Raw genomic sequence first — 23,567 nt, 5'->3', positions numbered from 1 at the left:
CACCATAAACTAACCATGAATTAACAGGAAAATTGTATTCTGTAGAAACTTTAAATTACACCTTTCAATAGCAGATGCAATGACAATAGATCTCTCAGATTTCTCAGGTAGTTCCTTCAGCATATATTGGCATTAATCTCAGCCATGGAGTCCCACAAAACTGTTGTCCCCGGGTAAAATTTCATGTCCTTTATTCATGCAGGAGTTAGGCTTGAAATCCCATCTGACAGCAGCTTTACCACCCCTGAGTTCCATGGGTACCATGTCCACCAGAAGGTACACCTTTCCAGATCTTCACAACTCTGCTCCTGGAATCAGTCTTTCTGGTCTCCTCCTTGAGCAGTGCCATGACTTTCTACCTTAGCTATCTTACACTCACAGCTTCTCTACTGCCACTGAACTGTTCTCCTGCTGAAAGAAAGTTGTATATTAAGTGTCTGTTCTGACCACTGGCTGAAATTTGGCCTCTTAACCTGGTATTTGCTTTTTTTCCCCAATCCGCTTCAGTTTCCCTAACAGCCTAAGCCACATCCTGATTTATCAGAAGCCTGGTGTCTCAGTCAGGAATTCCAATTCTCAAACCCTTCCCAGTAACCTGGAAACTGAATTTCTGTTTCAATTAGGGCCTTTGAGAAAACATGTATTGAAATCACAGTCAGTGCAGACAACAGCTTGCAAAGCAGGAATTCATCACACTCCCACGTTGCCTCCCCCCCCCACCCCCACACACCTTGGAAAGCCTTACCGCAGTAAGGATTTCTTTGCAACATTTTCAAACTACAATGAATTATAGCACCATAAGCATTTTAACAAGTGGATTTTTAGATGCTATACAAGTAACAATTTCCTCTCTTATTACACTTAACAGTTACATGTTGTATTTACAAAGTTATAAGAGCTTAACCAATAACAGAACCAAGAAAATGTTACAATTAGGATTTAGAGTTCAATTTGCATTAATTTTCAGAGTCTCAATTTTCCTGTAAAGAACAGTACATTTTACTGCTGGTTGATTCACTCTCTTTCAGTCTTTTCAAAAGATCTCCCTTTTCATTTTATGCAATCTTTATCATCCTTTCATATCCTGCTGGTTGGATTCATACCTAGCACAAACGAAGTTGGTTGTGGTTGTTGGAGGTCAATCATCTCAGTTCCAGGACATCACTGCAGGAGTTCCTCAGGGTAGTGTCCTAGGCCCAATCACCTTCAGCTGCTTCAACAATGACCTTCCTTCCATTATAAGGTCAGAAGTGGGGATGTTCGCTGATGATTACACAATGTTCAGCGCCATTCGCGACTCCTCAGATACTGAAGCAGTTCATGTCCAAATGCAGCAAGACCTGAATAATATCCAGGCTTGGGCTGACAAGTGGCAAGTAACATTTGTACCACACAAGTACCAGGCAATGACCATTTCCAACAAGAGATAATCTAATCATCACCCCATGACACTCAGTGGCATCACCATTGCTGAATCCCCCACTATCAACATCCTGGAGGTTACCATTGACCAGAAACTGAACTGGACTAGCCATATAAATACTGTGACTACAAGAGCAGATCAGAGGCCAGGAATCTTGCGGCGAGTAACCCACCTCCTGACTCCCCAAAACCTGTCCACTATCTACAAGGCACAAGTCAGGAGTGTGATGGAATACTCTCCACTTGCCTGGATGAGTGCAGCTCCCACAGCACTCAAGAGCCTTGACACCATCCAGGACAGAGTAGCCGCTTGATTGACATCTCAACCACAAACATTCACTCCCTCCACCACTGACGCACAGTAGCAGCAGTGTGTACCACCTACAGGATGCACTGCAGGAACTCACCAAGTCTCCTTGGACAGCACCTTCCAAACCCATAACCAATACCATCTAGAAGGACAAGGGCAGCAGACGCATGGTAACACCACCACCTGGAAGTTCCCCTCCAAGTCACTCACCATCCTGACTTGGAAATATATCGCTGTTCCTTCAATGTCACTGGGTCAAAATCCTGGAACTCCCTCCTGAACAGGACTGTGGCTGTACCTACACCACATGGACTGCAGCAGCTCAAGAAGGCAACTCACCACCACCTGCTCAAGGGCAATTAAGGATGGGCAATAAATGCTGGCTTAACCAGCGACGCCCACATCCCATGAATGAATTTTTTAAAAAAACAACTTTGCTGACTGCTGACAGTCCATTCGGCTTCTGGATGTTGATTGGTATGAACTGGAACCAAAGGTGAAATTCCCAGTCATATGGCTTCTTACTGTCTAGATTCAGCAATTTCTACTGCTTTTCTTTGAAGCAGGATACCAGACTCTCATCAGGTGTTTTTTTTTAAATAAACTTTGAACTATTCTGTTCAGCTTCTAACTCTAACCTCCATTTTCTTCTCTGTTTGCATTCTTTTTAATGTTTAGGTGTCAAGGACCAAATTTGTAAGATTCATATAAAACCCACAGCGGGTGCAGAAAATGGTTTAATGTATCAGGCGTTAAATCCTCTGAACTGTTTTATCTGTGCTGAATATAATTAGTTCTCATAACAAACTCTCTCAAATTTAGCCTGAGCTACTTTCTTATTTAATTTTACCTGAACAATTCTTTAAATTTATACTTGCGTTTATTTAGCACCTTTAACATTGCAAAACTTTCCAAAACAGAGACATTTATTTAGAGAGGAGATTACAGAATTAGAACCTTGACAGCTGGAAACATGGCGACCAGTGGTTGGGCAAAGGGAATTGGGTATACACAAGAGACCAGAATTGGAGGAGCGCAGAAGCCTTGGAGGCCTGTTTGTCTGAAGTGAGTTATAGAGGTAGGGAGGGAGTTGAATACAAAAATGAGATCTTTAAAATTGAGGTGTTGGTGGATGGGAGCCAATGTAAGCCAGTGAGCACAGATGAACAGGATGGTGCTAGTTAGGATACAGGCACCGGAGTTTTGGATGAGCTTAAGTTAATGGAAGATGGATGATGGCAAGGTGACATGGAATGTTTGAATAATCAAGTATGGCAGTTACAAAAGCATGCATAAGACTTTCAGGAGCAGATAGGCTTAACTTTCACCTACTCACGAACATTCGCACTTGCTGTGTGGTAGCTAGTGCCGTCAAAAATGGGATCAGTCTTGCCTTCCCCCGCTCTGTGGCGCTACGATAGAGTTCTCTGATGGACACTACACTCAGCATTTCTGGAGAAGCTGGGCTTGGAAGGCCCACCAAGAAATGCAGAGTAGTGTTGAGGTGTGGAAAGGTTCAAGCAGAGAGGCAATCTGATGATAATTGCCATTTTGTGCAATGTCCAGACCTACATGTATTCAGGTAATGTTGCCAAGGGGCAGAATGGTGATGAGAAGTAGGAGATAGTCAAGATTAGACCCAATGGTAATGATATGGGGCCAGGAGGGGAAGCAGGAGTTTCTCTGGCCAGATAGGGAACAGTGGAACTAGGTGTTGGCTGTTCCATTCAGCTGGACAATGGAGGAAAGGCGATAGAGGATGATGGTGTGGTCAACTGTGTCAGAGACCACAGATCTCTCATGTAAGATAAGGAGGAATAGTTTGCCACAGTTAGAGGATGTAATTTATGACGTTGATTAATAAGGGCTGCTTTAGTACTGGTGCAAGGATGAGATTCAAACATGGGAGTTGCAGGAAAGGTAGGAACAGATTTGGGAAGTGAATGCTCAAGGATTTGGAGAGGGGATGGAATTTTGAGAGGAGTTAGTAGTGGGTAAGTACAGTGGGGTCAAGGGTATTATTTTGTGGAGGGTTTGAATGCATTTTTGAATGGGAGAGGGACAGTACCTGAGGAAAGTGAATCAGTTTCAAACTGAGCTAGCATGAGGACCATGAAGGAAAGTTGGGTTGAGTGAGTAGAACGTAGGTCTTGTATACGATATAATCTAGAAGTGTGCATGAGGGAGATGGAAGCAAGACTAGAGAAAGGTGCAAGTTTAGGGCTAGGGCATAGTGCTCAGACAATGTGCGAATGAGATTTGGATGTTTAGAATCTCCTGAGACTGCCTGCTGCTGCACCCAGCCAGGCACACTGCTCATTTTGCTGCACCTTTTCACCACCCTTCCACCCACCGCACCCCCCCACACCAGCGTTCCCCACCACCACACTCTGTGTAAGTCTGTGGGAGATCAACTAATAATTCCTTACAAACAATTGTGTGCTGTGAGGTTGTCTAAAATTGTGCACAGTAAATGGAAAGTTTTTAAATGAAATATTTTTAATTCAAATCTTTACAACATTAGATTTCCATATTTTAGGCCTTTCTCTATACTTTTATATGTTGAAGCCATAAAGGGACGTTGTTTGAAAATTATTCAAATTTCATTTGTAAACAACATCCAATAGAAAGAAGTAAATTATGTTGAAACATATGATTTGCGTGTGAATTCAGAGTAATGAAAATGGCTTTTCTAACCAACATATCTTCCCACCCCATCTCCAACACGATCAGCTTTTTCATGAAGAGGTTACATTTTTAAGTAAAATATGAACATTGCCTATTATTGTACCTTAATGTCGTAATTTAACAGTAGATTTCTGATGAATTAAACATGACCATGTCACTGGATCATTAACAATGATGTGTCTGTGTTGAATATTCACGATGTATGTTCAAGGAAGCCCTTTGCATTTTGCTTTAATGATCTGTTTTCTAAAGTTGGTCCTCAAGCAACCTTTCAGTCTTCCTAATGATACTAAAACATGCTTCACTAGTACATAGAACCATAGAAATAGTCTAGTTAGATGCAAGTTGTACGCTAAATGTGTACTGAATATAATGCTATAATTTATTTAATAACTGGGTAACCACAGAAAGGGGATAAAAATGTTGATCTTTCAAATGCTCCCATAGCTATATCTTGATCTCAATTTGTCTGTTGTGTTTGGATGAAGTACATACAACTTGAGCCATATGCTACTTTTTTGTGTTTTCATGAGCAAGTTCTATTATTAAATTATTTTCCAGTTTTCCATGAAAGGCTTATTTTATGGGTCTTTCATTTAATTGTAAATGATTTGTTGAACATATTGGCCCAAAAATTAATAAATAACTTAAAGGCTCATGGCGCTCCCTGTTCTTCTAAGTGCAAATGCCACAGCAGCTTCAAGCGAGGCCAGATGCTTGATTGAATGCAGAAATTGAGAAGTTTCTGTCTGAGAGGCGTCGCTCCACTGAGAGCTTTGCGAACATGGCACCTTGCTGCCTGGTTTCTCATTCATATGCATTGAGCAGTGGGAAGTTTTGTATTTGCACCTTAGATATTAAGCAGCTCACCATGAATAGCTAAATCATGTCATTTCAGGTCTAAGTTGCCTTTAGTACCGTTATTGTTAACTACTGATGCTGATTCCATCAAGTTTTAATTATATTGGAGATTTTAAAAGAGTTTATTTTCACCTTGTCTTTTTTCCCTCTCTTGCTTAATCCAATTTTCTGTTCCCCCTTTCTGTGCCTGATTTGACATTGAATTCACCCATTCTAATTGCATTTTCTTGCATGGTTCATTTCACAATCCTTCAACCTGATTGGTTAGGGAGATGCACATTTGCTTGCCCTGTTCATTCAGATCCCAGATGCCCTGTGGAGCAGTCTGCAGTTTCCATTTCACACACCTATCGATTTGTCATGTAAAATATTATGGAAATGAAACAGGCAAGCATGGGTCTAACTAATGGTAGGTGCTGTTCATTGACGGGTTACAGGAACTTTCGGGCCAATCTGTATTCCAATCACATCATTGTTACTGACATAGCATGATATTAAGTAGGGTAGTAAAAGTCTACCCATAAAATGGCCTATAAGCTTTGCAAGAAAACTGGACATGACTGAACAAGTCTTGTAAAACAATGTTAGGAAGGTCACGATTAGTATAGACTTTGGAGGATGTCACAGGCAATACAGTTTACATAGATTTTCCTCAGAATTTAGATTTCTGGTAAATATTTGACAAAATAATGCATCAGGATATGCCAGAATGAGCACTAATAACAGAGACTAAATTTAATAGCAATACTTAAAGAAAAAATCTCCAGGTAGTAGATAGAAGAATCTAGAATTTAACAAAAAACATAATTCCCAAATTACCACCATTCAGAAGATGACACTCTGGTCCTTATTGTTAGTAAAATATATTTTTCAATTTACATGAGCAACATTATATTTAACAAAAATATGTCATAATTTTTTGAATATTAAAAAAGTAATTTCGAGTATAAATGTTATTATTTTAAGCTAGTGTTTTAGTTAAGTCTGTGTACACAGCACTAAAATCCTTTCCTGTCCTGTAATTTACTATTCAAGTGCAGAATTTGGAATATAACATTTTAAATTTGGATTAAACACAAAATATTCTTTAAAGTATATTTTCCAGTTGGAAGCTGCTGATCTTACTTTTTGTTTTCATTTCCCCACCCCCCAAATAGTTTGGAATGCATTACAAAACATGGAGTTTTTAAGTTTTTGGTTAGCTAAGATATTGTGGTTCAGTCAGTACAGCTAGTGCTTGGTAGGTCATAAGATATGGCTTCAGTCCCCAACCTGTGCTAAATTAGCTGATCTATTCAGGGGTAGTATACAGGGCCATACAGTTGCCCTGAGGACCCCTAGGTTAAAGATGGAAAATCAGCCACGGTTCATGTCTTTGATTACTACTCAAGAAGTCCAATGGGAAGTACACTTATGTGATGAGGGCAATGCAGTATGCTCCATATATACTGTAGATCGCAACATATAAATCGACCTTTGAAGCTTTGAAATATCTTTCAAAAACGGGGTCAACTTATACACTGAGTTTAAAATGTGAACCATAGGTGATGGTGCAGGAGGACACATCTCTGTTCGTTGGTCACTATGCATGGTCTCTGTGGGCATGTCTTAAACTCCTGTGCATCTTCTTGGCAGCATGGCCTGTATTTATTTATTAATGCCATTTGCTGATTTAAAAAGCAAGTATTGCCCTAAACATGTATCTCTGAGCTGAAAAATTGAGGCCAACCCCTAATGCACATATGGCCCTAAGCATGAATTTAACAGCTAAAATATGTGGGTGGGGGTCGACTTATGCCAAGTATAGACCTAAACATCCATTCTGACACCGAGAAATGGGGTAACCTTATACACCTAGTCGATTTATATGCCGCATCTTATGGTAGGTTCCCAACACTTCCTGTGAAGTTTCACACATGATTACAACCCATAACTCAGCAAGCATAAAGTCTTTATAAGAGGAAAATTGAGGAGTGGAAAAATAACTTAACTCTATATGTTAATCTTTTTTCTTTTTTTTTTCACTAGGAGAATATGGAGCTGGTTTACAACAAGTCAAAGCCAGTAGCTGTCACTAGCATGGCTTTCCCAACAGGAGATGTCAACAATTTTGTTGTAGGAAGTGAGGAGGGTATGATTTATACTGCGTGTCGGCATGGCAGGTAATGTTTATAACTATTTAGTGTTTTATATCCAGCACAGTTTAGTACAGTGGGGTTAGTGAAAATTAATATATTCATTAATTACAAGGTTGGAATTTGTAATGTGTAACAATTTTTAACAAACCTATCATTCAATAAGTGTGCTGATTTTTTTTTCAACAAATCCTTTTAACTTCCAGAAAATTGACTTGTAAATGGGTTTTGTTACCTAATAACTATAAGGCCAATGTGCTGGAATATCAGAATGGATAGTTTTAACAAAGTAAATAGAACTATTACTTGGTCATATTTTGCAGACAAAGCAATGGTGCTCACTGGTGTCAACAACTTTTATTTATACCATGCCTTTAACATAATAACATCTCACAAAGTACTTTACAGGAGTGTTACAAAGCTAAATTAAACACTGAGCCACAGAAAATGATATTATGGCAGATGGCCAAAAGCGTCGTCAAAGAGTTAGGTTTTAAGAGACTTCTTGATGGAAGGAAGGGAGTCAGAGAAGTTTAGGGAGGGAACCCCAGAGCTTCGGGCCTGGCCAACTGAAGGCACTGCCACCAGTGGTGGAGTGAATAAAATTGAGGATGCTCAAGAGGCCAGAATCAGAAGAGTGCAGATAAGTCAGGATTGTGGAGCTGGAGGGGATTACAAAGATAGGGAGGGGCAAGAACATGGAGGGAATTGAAAGCAAAGATGAAAATTTTAAAATCGAGATATTGCTTGACCAGGAACCAATGTAGGTTAGCAAGCACAGGGATGATAGGCGAAAGGGACTTGGTGCGAGTAAGGTCATGGGCAGCAAAGTTTTTGATCTGAACCTTACAGAGGATAGTATGCAGAAACTGCGGCCATAAAAGCTGAGAACTATCTAAGTGATTTGCTGAAGGTTATAAGAGGGGTCAGACAGGGGTGTGTTTTCTCCCCAGATTTATTCAGTTTGTATAGTGGAAAACATTCTTGGAGAGATTGAAGACATTCCTGGATTATTAATTGGAAGATCCAACTTTAATAATATAACGTATGCTGATGACACAGCTCCTATTGTCGACTCGGAAGAGAAACAGCAAAAGATTTTGGATAGAATCGTGAGTAAAAGTGAGAAGAAAAGGCTGAGCATAAATTGTAAGAAAATAAAATATCTAGTAGCATCATAAAAGAAAGTCATGCCAGAATGTAAGATCATAGTGAAGAATAAAAGGTCAAATGGGTGGACAAATAATGTTACCTAGGAAGTATGATAACATTGGGTGGAAAGTGTGTCTTAAGAAATAAGACAAAGAATTGGAATGGCCAAAGATGCATTTCAAAAAATGAAGAAGATTGTGATCAACTCCAAATTAGCCATGAAAACAAAGCTGAGAATCCTGGAATGCTACGTTACACAAATTTTGACTCATGAAAGCAAGAGTTGGACGATCAGTGAAGCAATGCAGAGAAGAACTGAGGCTGCAGCGCTGTGGTTTTTGAGGTGAATAATGAAAATATCTTGGACAAGTTGCACTACCAATGAAGAGGCGCAAGTAAAATCTGAAACCAAAAGAACTCTGCTGACCAAGATCAGGAATAGACAGTTGAAATTTCTTGGGCACATAAGAAATCATGATTTAGAAACTCTGAATCTGATGGGAAAGAATGATTCTAAAAGAGATCGAGGTAGACAAAGAACAATCTTTTTAAAGAGCCTTGCAAACTAGATGATTAGACCACCAATGAACATGATCCATACCTCGAGAGCAAAGTTGATATGGAGGTCCATGGTCGCCAGTGCCCTCCTAGGACATGAAGAGAGAGAGCATATGGGAGTCTACTTAGGTGTGTGTTGGACTAATCAAGGAGTAACAAAGGAATGAATAATCCCTGGAGGTGGAAATAGACAATTTTAAGCATGGTGTGGATATGTAGTCGGAAGTTCATCTCAGGGTCAAATATGACACCAAGGTTGTGAACAGTTGGGTTAGAACCAGACAAAAAATCTGAACTCAACAAGTGAGTGAGAGTGACTACCCTTGACACCAAGGCAGCATTGACTGAATGTGGCATCAAGGAGCCCCAGCAAAACTGAAGTTAATGGGAATCAGGGGGCGAACTCTCCACTGGTTGAAGTCATACCCAGCACAAACGAAGGGACAGTCCAGGCACGTCACTGCAGGAGTTTCTTAGGGCAGTGTCCTAGGCTCAACTGTCTTCTGCTGCTTCATCAATGACCTTCCCTCCATCATATGGTCAGAAGTGGGGATATTCGCTAATGGTTAAACAATGTTCAACGCCATTCTTAACTGCTCATACTGAAGCAGCCGGTGTTTTTTATGCAGCAAGACCTGGACAACATTTAGACTTGGGCTGACAAGTGGCAAGTAACATTTGCGTCTCACAAGTGCCAGGCAATGACCATCTGCAGCAAGAGAAAATCTAACCATCTCCTCTTGACATTCGATGGCACCATCATCGCTGACCCTCTCACTAACAACATCCTGGAGGATTACCATTGACCAGAAACTGAACTGGACCAGCCATATAAATAAAAGAGCAGGTCAGAGGCAGGGCATTCTGTGACAACTCGCCTCCTGACTCCACAAAGTCTGCCCACCATCCATAAGGCACAGGTCAGGAGTGTGATGGAATATCCTCCACTTGGCTAGATAAATGCAGCTCCAATAACACTCAAAGCTTGACACCATCCAGGACAGCAGCCCACTTGATTGGCACCTGTCCCACCACTTTCAACATTCAGTCCCTCCATCACTGATGCACAGTGGCAACAGTATGTACCATGTACAAGATGCACTGCAACAGCTCACCAAGCCTTCTTTAATAGTGCCTTTCGAACCCATAACCTCTACTACCTAGAAGGACATGGGCAGCAGATACATGGCAACAACACTACCTGCAAGTTCCGCTCCAACTGCACACTATCCAGACTTGGTACTATATCACTGTACTTTTACTGTCACTGGGTCAAAATCCTGGAACTGTCTTCCTAACAGCAGTGCCTACACCACATGGACTGCAGTGGTTCAAGAAGGGGTCACATCACCACCTTCTTGGGGGCAATTAGGGATGGGCAATAAATGCGACACCCACATCCAGTGAAAGAACAAAAAGAAGACAAAGATCCATCCGTGGCTTGCTAAGAAAGTTAAAGATAGAATTAGATTAAAAGAAGAGGCGTATAATTTTGCAAAGAGTGAGGATTTTAAAAGCCAACAAAGGACCACCAAAAAGCTGTTGAAAAAGGTTTGTGTGAGCTTTAAAATTATATAAAGAGGAAAAGAGTAGCTAAAGCAAACATTGGCCCTTTAGAGGCTGAGACAAGAAAAATTATCATGGGGAATGAGGAAATGGCAGAGACATTGAACAAATATTTTGTCTGTCTTCACAGTAGAAGACTCAAATTACATATAAATCAAATTTCTCCTGTTAGGAAATAGAGAGAGTTTAAGTAAGTTATGGTATTTGTGGGTGCTAGGAATGATTTGTATTTCTGAATCTGTGTTAAGAAAGGCCAAATGGAGTTTTAGTTTCACTTTAAAAAGGTGCTTGCATTTCTAATGATGAGTTTTATGACTCCTATAAAGTGAAGGTAAATATACAAGGGTAGAAGTATTGGAATGTTGCCTAGCAAAGGGAGCCAGAGAGGCAGGTCCCTCCGACAGACACACGCACAGAAGAAGAGAAACAGCGGTTGTTTTGGAAGCTGTTTGAGTGCAGTTGGTTCTATAAGTTGCTGCCAGGAGAGACTGGAGCAAAGGTTACAGATAGCCAATCCCAAGCTAAAGAAAAACCCCAAAAATCTAAGGGAGTGGAAGAGGGACAGTCCAAATAGGACCTTCTAGCCAAAGGAAGGACAGGAATCTGGAAAAGTCCTGTTAAGTGATGTTAAAAGTGAGGGGCAGAGAGAGAGGCTCCATGCTTCAGATTTAAAGAGACAAAAGCTGCAGAAAGCAGATTTAAAGCGAGAACAGCTTGCAAGAGGCAAGGAGGCCCAAAGAGACAACTGAAGGTCCGTAACATCAGTTAGCAGTGGTGTACTGTTGATGGCTGAGTCAGAGAGACAGAGTGTGCAGAAGACCGCTTGAATGCATGTGGTGACCCAGGGAAGAAGAACATCAAAAGGAGAGTTCAAAACCCTGGAGGTGAACCCTTGCAGAAGGCGTCTGAGAGAGAGTATCAGTTTGGGAGAAGATTCCAAGGTGAGGTCTTGGAGAGTCGAGAGTGGAAACCCTCATGTGAAGGATGGAATTTAGTGAGACTGGTTGGTTCACAGTGTGACGCATAGGCGGTGAGTTGAGAGATCCATAGCATCCAGTTGAGGTTTCATATGTCACTTGATTTTAGAGTGGTGTTTGATTTTAGATCACAGGGTGCCATAGATTTACATGGACTGTGTACTTATTGTGTAGATTAAAGTATAAGATAGCTTTTGCAACTTGTGTTATCCTTACAAACCTGTATACATCTATAAAGCTATAGTTGTGGATGAAGGAGTATTGTAATATAGTTCATCTTTTCTTGTTGAATAAATGTTTTATTCTTTTGTTAAAAGTTCATCAGCTGACCCCTGTGCCTCTGTTCAGTAGCTACTCTCCATGTATCTAAACAAACAAATAAAAGTTAGGATCTATCAAACTGGGTTCCACCCTGGGTTGAGGCTTGTCCAGGGGTAACCTCAGCTGGGATTGTAACACTTCAGTCAACGGGTTGTTAATCTTTAGAATTTCTTACCCCAGAGTATTGTGGATGCTCCATCGTTGAGTATGTTTAAGGCTGATATAGAAACATTTTTAGTGCCTCAGGGAATCTAGGGACATGGGGAGCAGGCAGGAGAGTAGTATTCAGGCCACAGATCAGCAGGCTCATATTGAATGGTGTGGTAGGCTCGAGGGACGGTATAGTCTATTCCTGCACCTATTTCTTATGCTCTTATGCTCATCCAGTTCTGAATGTCGGATAAGCAGTCTAATACTGTAGCAACAGTGCAGGAGAGTCAAGAGAGGTGCTGGTGAGGTAGAGCTGGCTGTCATCAGCTTACATGTGAAAACTAACGCTGTGATGATGTCACCAACAGACAGCATCTAAATGTGAATTAGAAGGAGGTTAAAGGTTGATACTTGGCAGACACCAGAATAATGGTGAGGCAGCAGCAAGAGGAGCCATTTATTGCAAATGTTGGAAGTGGACAGTTTGGTAAATTGTATCAAAGGCTGCAGACTAGTCGAGAAGGATAAGGAGGGATAGTTTACCTTTGTCACAATCACATAGGACACCATTTGTGACTTTGATTAGAGCCACATTGATATTTTGGCTGGGGCAGACACCTGATTAGACAGATTCGAGCATGGAGTTTTAGGAAAGATGGAAATGGATTTGGGAGGTGACAACACCTTCAAGGACTTCAGAGAGGAATATGTAGTTGGAGATGGGGCAGTGGTTTTCAAGGACAATAGGGTTAAGAGTTGTTTTTTTTAAGCGAGGGGTGATGATGGCAGATTTAAGGGACAGAGGGGCAGCACCTGAAGAGAGAGAGTGACTAACAACATCGGCTAACATGGAGAGCAGGAAGGGAGTTAGCAAGTCAGAGGTTTAGTGGCAATCGTGTCAAGGGAGCAAGATGTGGGTCTAATGGACATGATGAGTTTGGAGTCAGCATGAGGGGACATGGGAGATAAACTAGAGGAAGATAAGAGTTCAGGGGTAGGTAGGGGGGAACTTCAGAGGAGGTTTAGTCCCATGGGATGGTAGAAACAGAGGCAGCTGATTGGATGATCTCAATCTTGGTGACAGAGTCCCATAAGCTCTTTGCAATGCTAGTGAAAGATGACCAACTTTTCTTTATTCTTTCATGGGATGTGGCCGTCACTGGCTAGGCCAGCATTTATTGCCCATCCCTAATTGCCCTTGAGAAGGTGATGGTGAGCTGCTGCCTTGAACCACTGCAGTCAATGTGGTGTAGATAGACCCACAGCGCTGTTTGGAAGGGAGTTCCAGGATTTTGACCCAGCGACAGTGAAGGAATAGTGATATATTTCCAAGTCAGGATGGTGAGTAGCTTGGAGGGGAACTTGTAGGTGGTGATGTTCCCATCTATCTGCTGCCCTTGTCCTTCTAGTTGGTAGTGGTCATGGTTTTGGAAGGTGCTGCCTAAGGAGGCTTGGTGAGTTCCTATAACGCACTTTGTAGATGGTACACACTGCTGTTACTGTGCGTTGATGGTGAAGGGAGTGAATATTTGTGGATGTGGCGCCAATCAAGTGGGCTGCTTTGTCCTGGACAGTGTCCAGCTTCTTCAGTTCATCCAGGCAAGTGGGGAGTATTCCATCTCACTCCTGACTTGTGCCGTGTAGATGGTGGACAGGTTTTGGGGAGTCAGGAGGTGAGTTACTCGCCGTAGGATTCCTAGTCTCTGACCTGCTCTTGTAGCTGCAGTATTTATATTGCTGGCCCAGTTCAATTTCTGGTCAATGGTAACCCCCCCCAGGATGTTGATTGTGGGGGATTTGGGGATGGTAATGCCATTGAATGTCAAGGGGCGATGGTTGGATTCTCTCTTGTTGGAGATGGTCATTGCCTGACACTTGTGTGGCACGAATGTTACTTGCTGCTTATCAGCCCAAGTCTGGATATTTCCAGGTTTTGCTGCATTTGGATATGGAATGCTTATTGTTGGAAATTGTGGCTGTGCCAGGGGAGAGTCATTTAAGAAGATGGCTTTCCGCGATTTGATGTTGAAGGAAGCTGCCCACAAAGATCTAGTGATCTCCTGTGACACAGGTGTCCTTTTTCCTAACGGTAGTTCTAATCTGGAGCTCAACCAAGCATCCAACAGCATGGATGTCAACGAGCAGGATAAGCATATTCTCACAAGGCAAACCAAACTCGCACGATATTTCGGTCGGCTGGCACACGCGGGAGTCGGAGCCGCACCCACCATTAATTAAGAGGCCAGTTAAGGCCCTGAAGAACCCAATTGATCCAGATTTAACATTGCCTGTCCGATTTTGCACTCGTCGCATGAGTGAAACGGGCAGGCAAGCAGCCCACAATTTACAAAACCTCATCCGTGGGCGGGATAAAAAGGGTCAGCAGCATTGCCAATGTGAGTAGTGAGGAGTTTTGAAGATAGTTTGCAGCTGGTTGCTTATGGGTACTTGGCAGCTTAATCTCTGATCAGGGCTTTTTTGTTAGTATTTCTAGGCTTCATTTCAGGACTCATTGGTGTCTGCCAGACCCCCTGAGGATTCGGACCTTGTGGACCCTTCCAGATATCAGACAGCCTTCCCTTACCCTGGTAATGGGGATTGTGGTCTCTGCTGGTGGCACATCCTCTGAGGAGAAACAGAGGGGCAGAAGGGAGAGGAGGTCAGCTGTCCCAATGCAGCTTCCATGGGATGAACCTGTGGAAGGAGAGGTGCAGGTACAAGGGGCGCAGGGCCAGTGGATAGTCCAAGGCGTAAGGGGCCGCAGAAGATGCCACTAAACTGCTGCCAGGGTTTGTAGGCAGCGATGCAGCTACCTGAATATGCCCGAGGTGCAATGCCGAAGGAGGCTTCGCCTCTCAAGGGAGACAGTGACTGCCATTTATCAGATGATTGGGCCTGACATCAGCTCTGACTGTGTGGGTGGGCATTCCATGTCAGTGGCACTGAAGGTCACAGTGGCCCTCAACTTCTGTGCCAGTGGCTCTTTCCAGAGCTCAGTGGGAGATTTGTGTGGAGTATCCCAATCAGCCGTCCACGGTTGCGTCAAGCTGGTGACAGAAGCTCTGTTCAGGCGTGTATTGACTTTCATTCATTACCGCACAGGCGAGGCCAGCCAAACTGAGCGAGCCAGAGGCTTTGAAGCAATTGCTGGGCTCCCCCGCATCCAGGGTGCCATTCACTGCACACATGTGGCCATGAAAGCGCCCACGGGTCAGCCGGATGCCTTCTCCAGCAGGAAGGGATTCCACTCCATGAACGTGCGGATAGTGTGTGAGCAGAAGATGCAGATTCTGCAAATCTGTGCAGCTCCCATGATTCTCACATCCTCAGACACTCCCCAGTGCCAAGACTATTCAATGCTCCAGCCCAATAGGATGGATGGCTGCTGGGTGACAAGGGCTATCCCTTGAAAAGGTGGCTCATGATGCCTCTCCCCCACCCAAGAACAGAGGCAAACAGCGGTGCAACAGGAGCCATGCCTCCACAAGGGAGGTGATAGAGAGAACCATAGGTCTTCTCAAGATGCGCTTCCAATGCCTGGACCGTTCAGGGGGTGCACTGCAATACCGCCACCCCCCCCCCCCCCACCCCTGGAGCAGGTGTCACTGACAGTGGCTGCATGTTGCGCTGTCCACAATCTGACACTGGCAAGGGGGGACCCACTGGAGGAAGATGATCTTGACACAGCTGCACAGGCCACAGATGATGAATCCAGTAGTGAGTCAGAAGAGGAGCACAGTGAGGAGAACACTGAGGGTGTGGAGCCAGACATCGGTAACCTTCAGGGAGGCAGGGACACCAGGGATGCCTTGATCCAACGCTTCTTCAGCTAGGCTGCCAAATAAGAACTACCACCTCATACCAGGGCTGCCTCCACCATTCTGGATGACAGAAATGACCCTTTCATTTGCCCCCAAGATACACTCAGTGCCTGTGCAATAAAGTTTCGAACCACCCACGTCCAGCATTACATACTGGCCTACCTTGCACCTACAAAACAAATGAAGCATTCTCAGGCTATTAACACACAAGCAAATGTAATATAATATTGGCACACTCAGATTATGAACAGAACAATATCAGGTGTTGATGGTCACATGATTATAAAAAGGAAAATAAATGGGAGAACAAAAGATCACCCGTGACCAGTCCCTCTTGTGCTTATGGTGCTTTAAACTTATGTTTACGAGTGCTACGGCTAGGTTCCCCCCCACACTCCCTCCCCCTAGCTGGCACCGGGATTGGAGACAGCCTGCTGACTCTGATGTCCTGTTGGCCTTGATAACCTTAGTGGTCGTCCTCTGGCCAATGGAGCCTGTGCTGGCCCTGCCTGGAAGGGAGTGGTCAGTGCCACAGCTGGCATCTCCCCAGTCATTGCAGCCTCATCAGATGCCATGGTCACTGGCAGAGGGTTGGAGGAGCTGCTGTCGTCATCCAGAGTGCCCTCAGAGGAGTCCCCGGAGACGGCAAGCAGCTCGTGCGCCAACGTGAGGTCGCTGTTGACCTCCCTGCTCGTTATTGATGGATGGGCAGCTAGATGGGATACTGGGTGCCTCATCCATCTCCCTAACTGGCACTGACCACCTGAGGTCAATGTCTGTGTGAGGGCTCGCAGGTCCGAGCGCAACCCCAGGAATCCCTGATTCTGTTCCTGGAGCAGCCTCTCCATTAGAGTCGCCACTCTCTCAATGGAGGAGGCAGTGCGCTCGGCCATAAGGGTCAACGCAGTGCTCATGCTCCGCATGGACTCCTTCACAACAGAGATCATGACACGCATACCCTCTTGGATCTCCGCTAGATCCTCCCACACACCCCTCTGGACATCCAGCATCTGCCGTTTACTCATCATTAGCCTTGGACTGAGCATCGTCCTGGCTTCCAGCAATCCCCTGACTGCTGGCGCCCTGGGCACACTCTGCCTCTGCCTCCACCTTAAGCGAGTGTGAAGTGCTCTCACCAATGTGTACCGAAATACTAGCTGCCAATCTAATGCCCACCGAGGTGCTGGTATCTGCGCTGGTGCCTGTTTCAGAGAGTGGGTGTGACGCAGGTGCTTCTGGAGCCTTGTGGTCCTCCAGTGTCAGGGATCTGGAGGTCCTGGAGGTCCTGAGATTAGCTGCTTGGTGGCAGATCTAAGGGAGAACAAGGACATGTCATTAGTTAAAATCATCACATTGTCATGCCAGGCACCCTGGCGAGACAATGGAGATCTGCAGCATGGTGCCATCATCTTTCAATGATCAATGGGAAATCCAGTCTGGAGACTCCCATCAATGATGAGACTACACAAGAATGTTTGCACCATCCGAAACTCTCAACTCAGGGTCCTGCACCCTTACCTCCTTCTGATACCCCAGCCTCTCCGCGGCTGGCTGACTGAGGTGCATGTGCCTCTTGAGCTCCAAGGCATCCTGTTCATATCTGGAGAGGATAAGGAGGTGTCGGGGGGTCCTCTGCCAGTCCATGACCTCGCAATCTTGTTATGGGATGTCTTCTCCTGAAAGGGCAGAGGAGCACTGATTAGCCCACCCTCTACCTGCACCGCCCTTGCAGCTTGGTCAACCCCATCTGAGGAGCACCTTGCAGAGAGACATCCGAGTCGTGGCCCTCGAACCACAAGGCATTCAGCCCAGGCAGCCAGGGCACAACCCCTTGGCCAGCTCTGGCATCATTGACAGTTGGCACTCAGACTCTAACGCCTCTGAGCTCCACGGAGGGATGGCCAGCCCTTAATGCTTCAACACACTGACCCATGCCAACATGGTACTCACCCTTCCTGAGCGCAGCAGGTCACTAAACCTCTTGCTGCACTGGACCCAGGTGTGCCCGCACCATGTTGTGACTATTCACCCAGGTTGCCGCCACCTCCCATACCCTTTTAGTGAGGTGTGTGGCCTCCTCCTCCCACCTCTGGGGACAAAGGCATCCCTCCTGGCAATCACCTCCTCCAGGTGGACAGCGAGGCACTCATCCAAGAAACAGGGGGCCGAGTGCCCAGCTGACCTCACCCCTGCCTGGCATCTACATCTGCATTTGCAGCCATGTCGCTGCAGCAACTCTGACATGGGCGGCCTCCCTGGGGCTGCCTGCGCCGATTTTGAACCTTTTGCCATTGGACCCGGTGGCCGACAGGCCCCCGCCCACCCCTCCTCAAACCTTCTGCAGCCGGTGTTCACGCTCAGCGAGCCTTAATTGGCCAGCTAGCGCGAAATTGTGGTTGCAGCCCGATCATGGGTGGCAGCCTGTTTCGCAGCTGCTCCCGCTCGCCCCTTCCGTGCCCACCCGACAAGTGCAAAAATTTTGCCCATGAAGTCAATACATGTTCAAAACAAAGTTGCACCTCATTCAGAAGGTAAAGTTCATTCGAGGGTTTTTATAATGAGACTAACATTGCAGAAGTGGAAGTTTCTGTCAGTTCACTGATTGCTTAGTTATTGCGCTCCAGGAGACCTCAACAATACACCCACTGGAGGAGCAGGAAGGGAATGGGATCAAAGCTAGAATGTTGGGCTAAAGAGGATGGCTTCATTGTTGAGTTGCAGAAATTTCGGGTTCATCCATACTCACAATAGAACGACTGATGGCAGTTTCTGGATTTACATGTTCTGTTGCGCATGTGCAGACTCCCGATGTCAATTTCAGTGAAACAATGACAGCAAATGCTGACTGTTTTGCCACCACTTCTACAGCAAAATCCAGGCCAATGGCTTTATATTGATATATCCCGGCACACTTTATAGTTAGGAACCAAGGAATTGGAGTTTAAATTGAAAGAGTTAACCAAAAATTCAGTCGAAGAGAAATGTTTTTAAAAGAACCATGAAGCAAGGCTTCAACTGGGGAGACTTTGAGATTGGAAATATAGTGATTGAAGGTTTAACCAACAATAGTGGAGCAAACCAGAGTTGGAAAAATCAAGCATGTGAGCAAAGTTGTATGGCTGGAGGAAGTAGTTGAAGATGAGTGAGGGAGGGATAAATGCCATTAAGCTATTTATTGATGAGAGCAAGGATTTTAAATTTGATGCAGTGAGCTGCTGACGTTTGAGCTTAGTATGACCTCAAATTGATTAAGATGTGGGTGGTTACATTGGAGTTTTTGTAGGTTGGAGTCTGGAGGAGGCTTTGAATCAACTGAGTCTGGAGCTGTTAAGGGAACAACTGGGGAGTTTATTATAATGGGGTGAGTCATGGATAGAGATGGTGACATTTTGAAGGTACAAGTGGGCAGTCTTGGTGATGGTTTAGTTAGGGGGTTCAAAAGGTCATCAAAGTGATGACATTTAGCAGGAATTCTCCAGGAAGGGAACAGGATCAAAGCTGAGATGTGGGGGCTAAAGAGCATGGCTCCATTGTTGAGCTTCAGGATTTTCTGGTTCATCCATACTCATGATAGAGTGTATGCAGGTACACGATGAGATGCTGCATACAATTTCTCTTTCGTGAGTATGCTCATCTTATAACTTGAGGTGAGTAAGTACAAGTGAGTTGTCAGCACCAATGGAATAAAGATCATAACCCTTCTTTACGCTTTTGTTTGTAACACATATCGGCCTGAATTTTTCGCTCGTCAGGCGCGTGCGATCGGCGGGCTCGGGAGCGGACGGGAAACGGGCCCCCGACCATGATTTTATGCTGGGCTGGACATTTAACAGCCAGTCAGTGTGAAACGCGCACTGAGAAAGACCCAGCACAGTGGGGGTGGGAAGAGGTTGGGCGCAGATGTCACCGCGGGTGCTGGTGAGCCCTTCCACTGAGCTCACTGAAGGGAGACAGCTACCTCAGGGAGCTGCAGACCTCCACAGAATAAATAAAACAACAAAAATGCTGCAAAATATGTCCATGCAGCACAATCAAGCAGCTGAAAGTATATCTCATAAAAAAACAGTCCCCAGATATCTCTCTTTATTTTATTTCCCCACGGAGATTTCATCCTGCCCTGGATTGAGGTTTAAGCAAAAATGTAAAGGCCACCTGACCGATTAGCCCATCCGCCAACCGTAAAGGTGGACGGGCCAGGAAAAATCACTTTCAATTGCCTCCTTAATGGGCTTAATTGTCCGCTTAATTGTCAGCGGGCGCACTTCCGACTGACGTGCGCACCAGCCACCCTGAAGATCGCTCACATGCGGGATGATATCAGGACACCTGTCTCATGCTATTTCACATCCGTTCGGGTTGGACGTGCACCCACCCGCAAGACATAAAATTCTGCCCTTTTGTGTAAATGATTCAATTTGTCCATTTTAAATAGGAAATAAATTCCAGTAAGGAACATCTCCAGAAGATATATTAAAGCAATCAGGGTAATAACATTGTCATTGGAAAAGTACAATACATTCAAAATGCTTTCCACATTGGAGGGAAATGCAATATTATTCTGCTTTTCACAGAAAAATAATGGTATGTCACTATTTCTTGTATAGCATTTACTAAATTATACCAGTTTGATTAATCGCTACTGGTAGTAAATTAATAGTACATTATTTGAAAAATTATTCAATATCTTAATTTACCTGCGGTGCTTGAGGGCAGAATGTAGGAGTCACATGTTTTATTTTGAAACAAAATTGGAGAGGGTAACTTGCTGGCAGTCATTGTTGTGCCAAGGTCTACGTATGGAATAGTATGATTTAGGTTAACTATCTTGAAAAAGCTGTTCAGGGAAGAATCAAATTAAGACTTACTCGAGCCATATTCTCTGATTTTTGGGAATGGGCTGTTAGTTACCTTATGGGTATTTAATGTTATTGTTGATCCATGGATATCCCCCCTTATTCTGCTGGAAAAAATGCTTAATTTTCCGTTGCTGCTTACAGTGGCAATCTGGCCAATCTTCTCAAGTGCCTCAACAAGCACACACTATGTACCTGCTGACACTCTATCAGTGATCAGGGATAAACCAGAACTTTCTGCAGTTCAATAATAAAGCCATCTTGTTCAACCTCCCCAAAACAACTCTGCACCCTAACTCAACGAGGAAAACAAAAACAGAATTACCTGGAAAAACTCAGCAGGTCTGGCAGCATCGGTGGAGAAGAAAAGAGTCGACATTTCGAGTCCACATGACCCTTCAACAGAACTGAAGTATAGTTAGGAGAGGGGTGAAATATAAGCTGGGTGAAATATAAGCTGGTTTAAGGTGGGGGGCGGGGGGAGAGAAGTTGAGAGTGTGGTGGTTGTAGGGACAAGCAAGCAGTGATAGGAGCAGATAATCAAAAGATGTCACAGACAGAAGGATCAAAGAGGTGTTGAAGGTGGTTATATTATCTAAGAAAAGTGCTAATTAAGAATGGATGGCAGGACACTCAAGGTACAGCTCTAGTGGGGTGGGGTGGAAAGACTGATGAGGTATTAGTTGTAGATTTAAAAATAATGGAAATAGGTGGGAAAAGAAAAATCTATATAAATTATTGAAAAAAAACAAAAGGGAGGGGGAAGAAACGGGGTGGGGATGGGGGGAGGGGGAGTTTAAGATCTAAAGTTGTTGAATTCAATATTCAGCCCGGAAGGCTGTAAAGTGCCTAGTCGGAAGATGAGGTGCTGTTCCTCCAGTTTGCGTTGGGCCTCACTGGAACAATGCAGCAAGCCAAGGACAGACATGTGGGCAAGAGAACAGGGTGGAGTGTTAAAATGGCAAGCGACAGGGGGGTTTGGGTCTTTTTTGCGGACAGACCGCAGGTGTTCTGCAAAGCGGTCGCCCAGTTTGCGTTTGGTCTCTCCAATGTAGAGGAGACCGCATTGGGAGCAACGAATGCAGTAGACTAAGTTAGGGGGGATGCAAGTGAAATGCTGCTTCACTTGAAAGGAGTGTTTGGGCCCTTGGACGGTAACGATTAGCAAGGCTGTAAAGAAAGCTATTATGAACAATGGCAGACAGGAAATGTCCCATTGGTCCATCCAGCTCACCCTACACAACAGAGATGCCCTGTGCAACACAGTATGTGCACTCCCTACCCCACCTGAAAGCCATGTAAGTGCATGGAAGACGTGACAAACCAGATTAAAAACCCAGGCAAATTAGTGGGGGTGAGGGAGAAAGTTGAACCTTTGGCTAGTGATATGACATGAAGATGGATGAGCTAGCTTTCTTGTGCTAGCAAGCTGTCTCACAATGTTCCCAAGAATAACATATGTAACAATAATAGTAATTGCATTCATTACCTTAATAATTTGACATCTAAAATGGAATCTGTTGCATGTTTAGTAAAATTATAATATGAAGCTTATCAGTATATTTCATAAATTAAGTTACAAAGGTTCAACATCTACCTAATAGTTATAAATAGAGATTTCTACAAACTGAACAGAAAGGCCACAACTTAACAATGAACTGCTGATTTATTATGAGATTAATTATTGTATTGTCTAACTCGAGTTTTTAAAAAAAAAAAATTGACTTTGTAAAGGCAGATTTTGAAAGCTAAGGGTCAAACCTTGCGTACTTAAGTACTTCAATAATAATTGCTTATATTACGTGGTGCTGTTCAGGTTCCATGGCAATTGGGCCACGTGAGTGATGACATGTTCCCTGAATTCACCACTCACTGTTTCAGTCAGTTCTCTGCTGCAGGCTGTCCTGGTGAAAGTATAACTGCTGGGGCAGAATTTTCTCCCCGTCGGGGGTGGTGGGGGGTGGGGGAGGGTTGGGTGGGTGCGGGCGTGCGCGCAGTCGATCGCGGGTGGTGATTGGCTGCGCACCGCCATTTTACATGGGCGGGCCAATTAAGGCCCGCCCAGTGTGACGTGCACCCGGAAGCGCTGAGCACTCCCTGTGCAGGCGGGGAGGGGGGCGGTTGCGTGAAGGAGCACAGAAATCTCCGAGTCACAGAGCTGCCCCAGGGAGATGAGTTAAAGTGCAAAAAAATTTAATAAAGGAAAATAAAATTTTAACACGTCCCCTCATGTGAAACTGTCACAAGAATTGGGACATGTCTATTAATTTTATTAAAAACTTTTGCAAGACTTTAAAAACCTTTATGAAACCTCACCCTGCCTGTGGCTGAGATTCCATGAAAAATGCAAAGGCCACCTGGGCTCTTCACCTGCCCACCAACCTTAAGGTTGGGCGGGCAGCTCAGTTTATTGATTTAATTGATAGTTAACAGGCCTTAATAGACCTTTGACAGTTCGGCAGGCACGCAGCCGACTCGGTTGTGCACCCACCAAACTGAAAATCTGAATATGGCGAGGTGATGTCTGGACGCACGCCCGACGTCACCGTGCGTCATTTTATGCCTTGGCGAGCGGACCCCACCCCCGCTCGCTGAGCTGAAGATTCTGCCCCTGGTCTGTTGCAGAGCACGATATGGCCTCGGATAGTATCCTCCCCAGTTTTAATGCATCGCTTCACAGGAGCTGTCTGTTTATTTCAAAAAATATATAGTCACAAGTGCTTCTTTACAGAGAAACAGTCAGGCAGACTGCT

At 44.4% G+C, this 23,567-nt stretch overlaps 1 protein-coding gene across 5 annotated transcripts in view; it reads left to right on the top strand.

Moving 5' to 3' along the window:
- Positions 1 to 23,567, top strand: part of dync1i1a (dynein cytoplasmic 1 intermediate chain 1a) — a 326,943-nt gene that overhangs the window by 250,949 nt on the left and 52,427 nt on the right. For all 5 annotated transcript variants that reach the window (XM_078538780.1, XM_078538775.1, XM_078538777.1 and 2 more), the window contains one exon: positions 7,310 to 7,443. In XM_078538780.1, the coding sequence (XP_078394906.1) occupies positions 7,310 to 7,443 (134 nt within the window). The remainder of the gene's footprint in view (positions 1 to 7,309; positions 7,444 to 23,567) is intronic.

Source organism: Cetorhinus maximus, chromosome 3 (assembly GCF_964194155.1).
Source record: "Cetorhinus maximus chromosome 3, sCetMax3.hap1.1, whole genome shotgun sequence".
Taxonomy (NCBI): Eukaryota; Metazoa; Chordata; class Chondrichthyes; order Lamniformes; family Cetorhinidae; genus Cetorhinus; species Cetorhinus maximus.
Note: the sequence above shows the minus strand (reverse complement) of the source record. Positions and strands in the feature narration are given on the sequence as shown.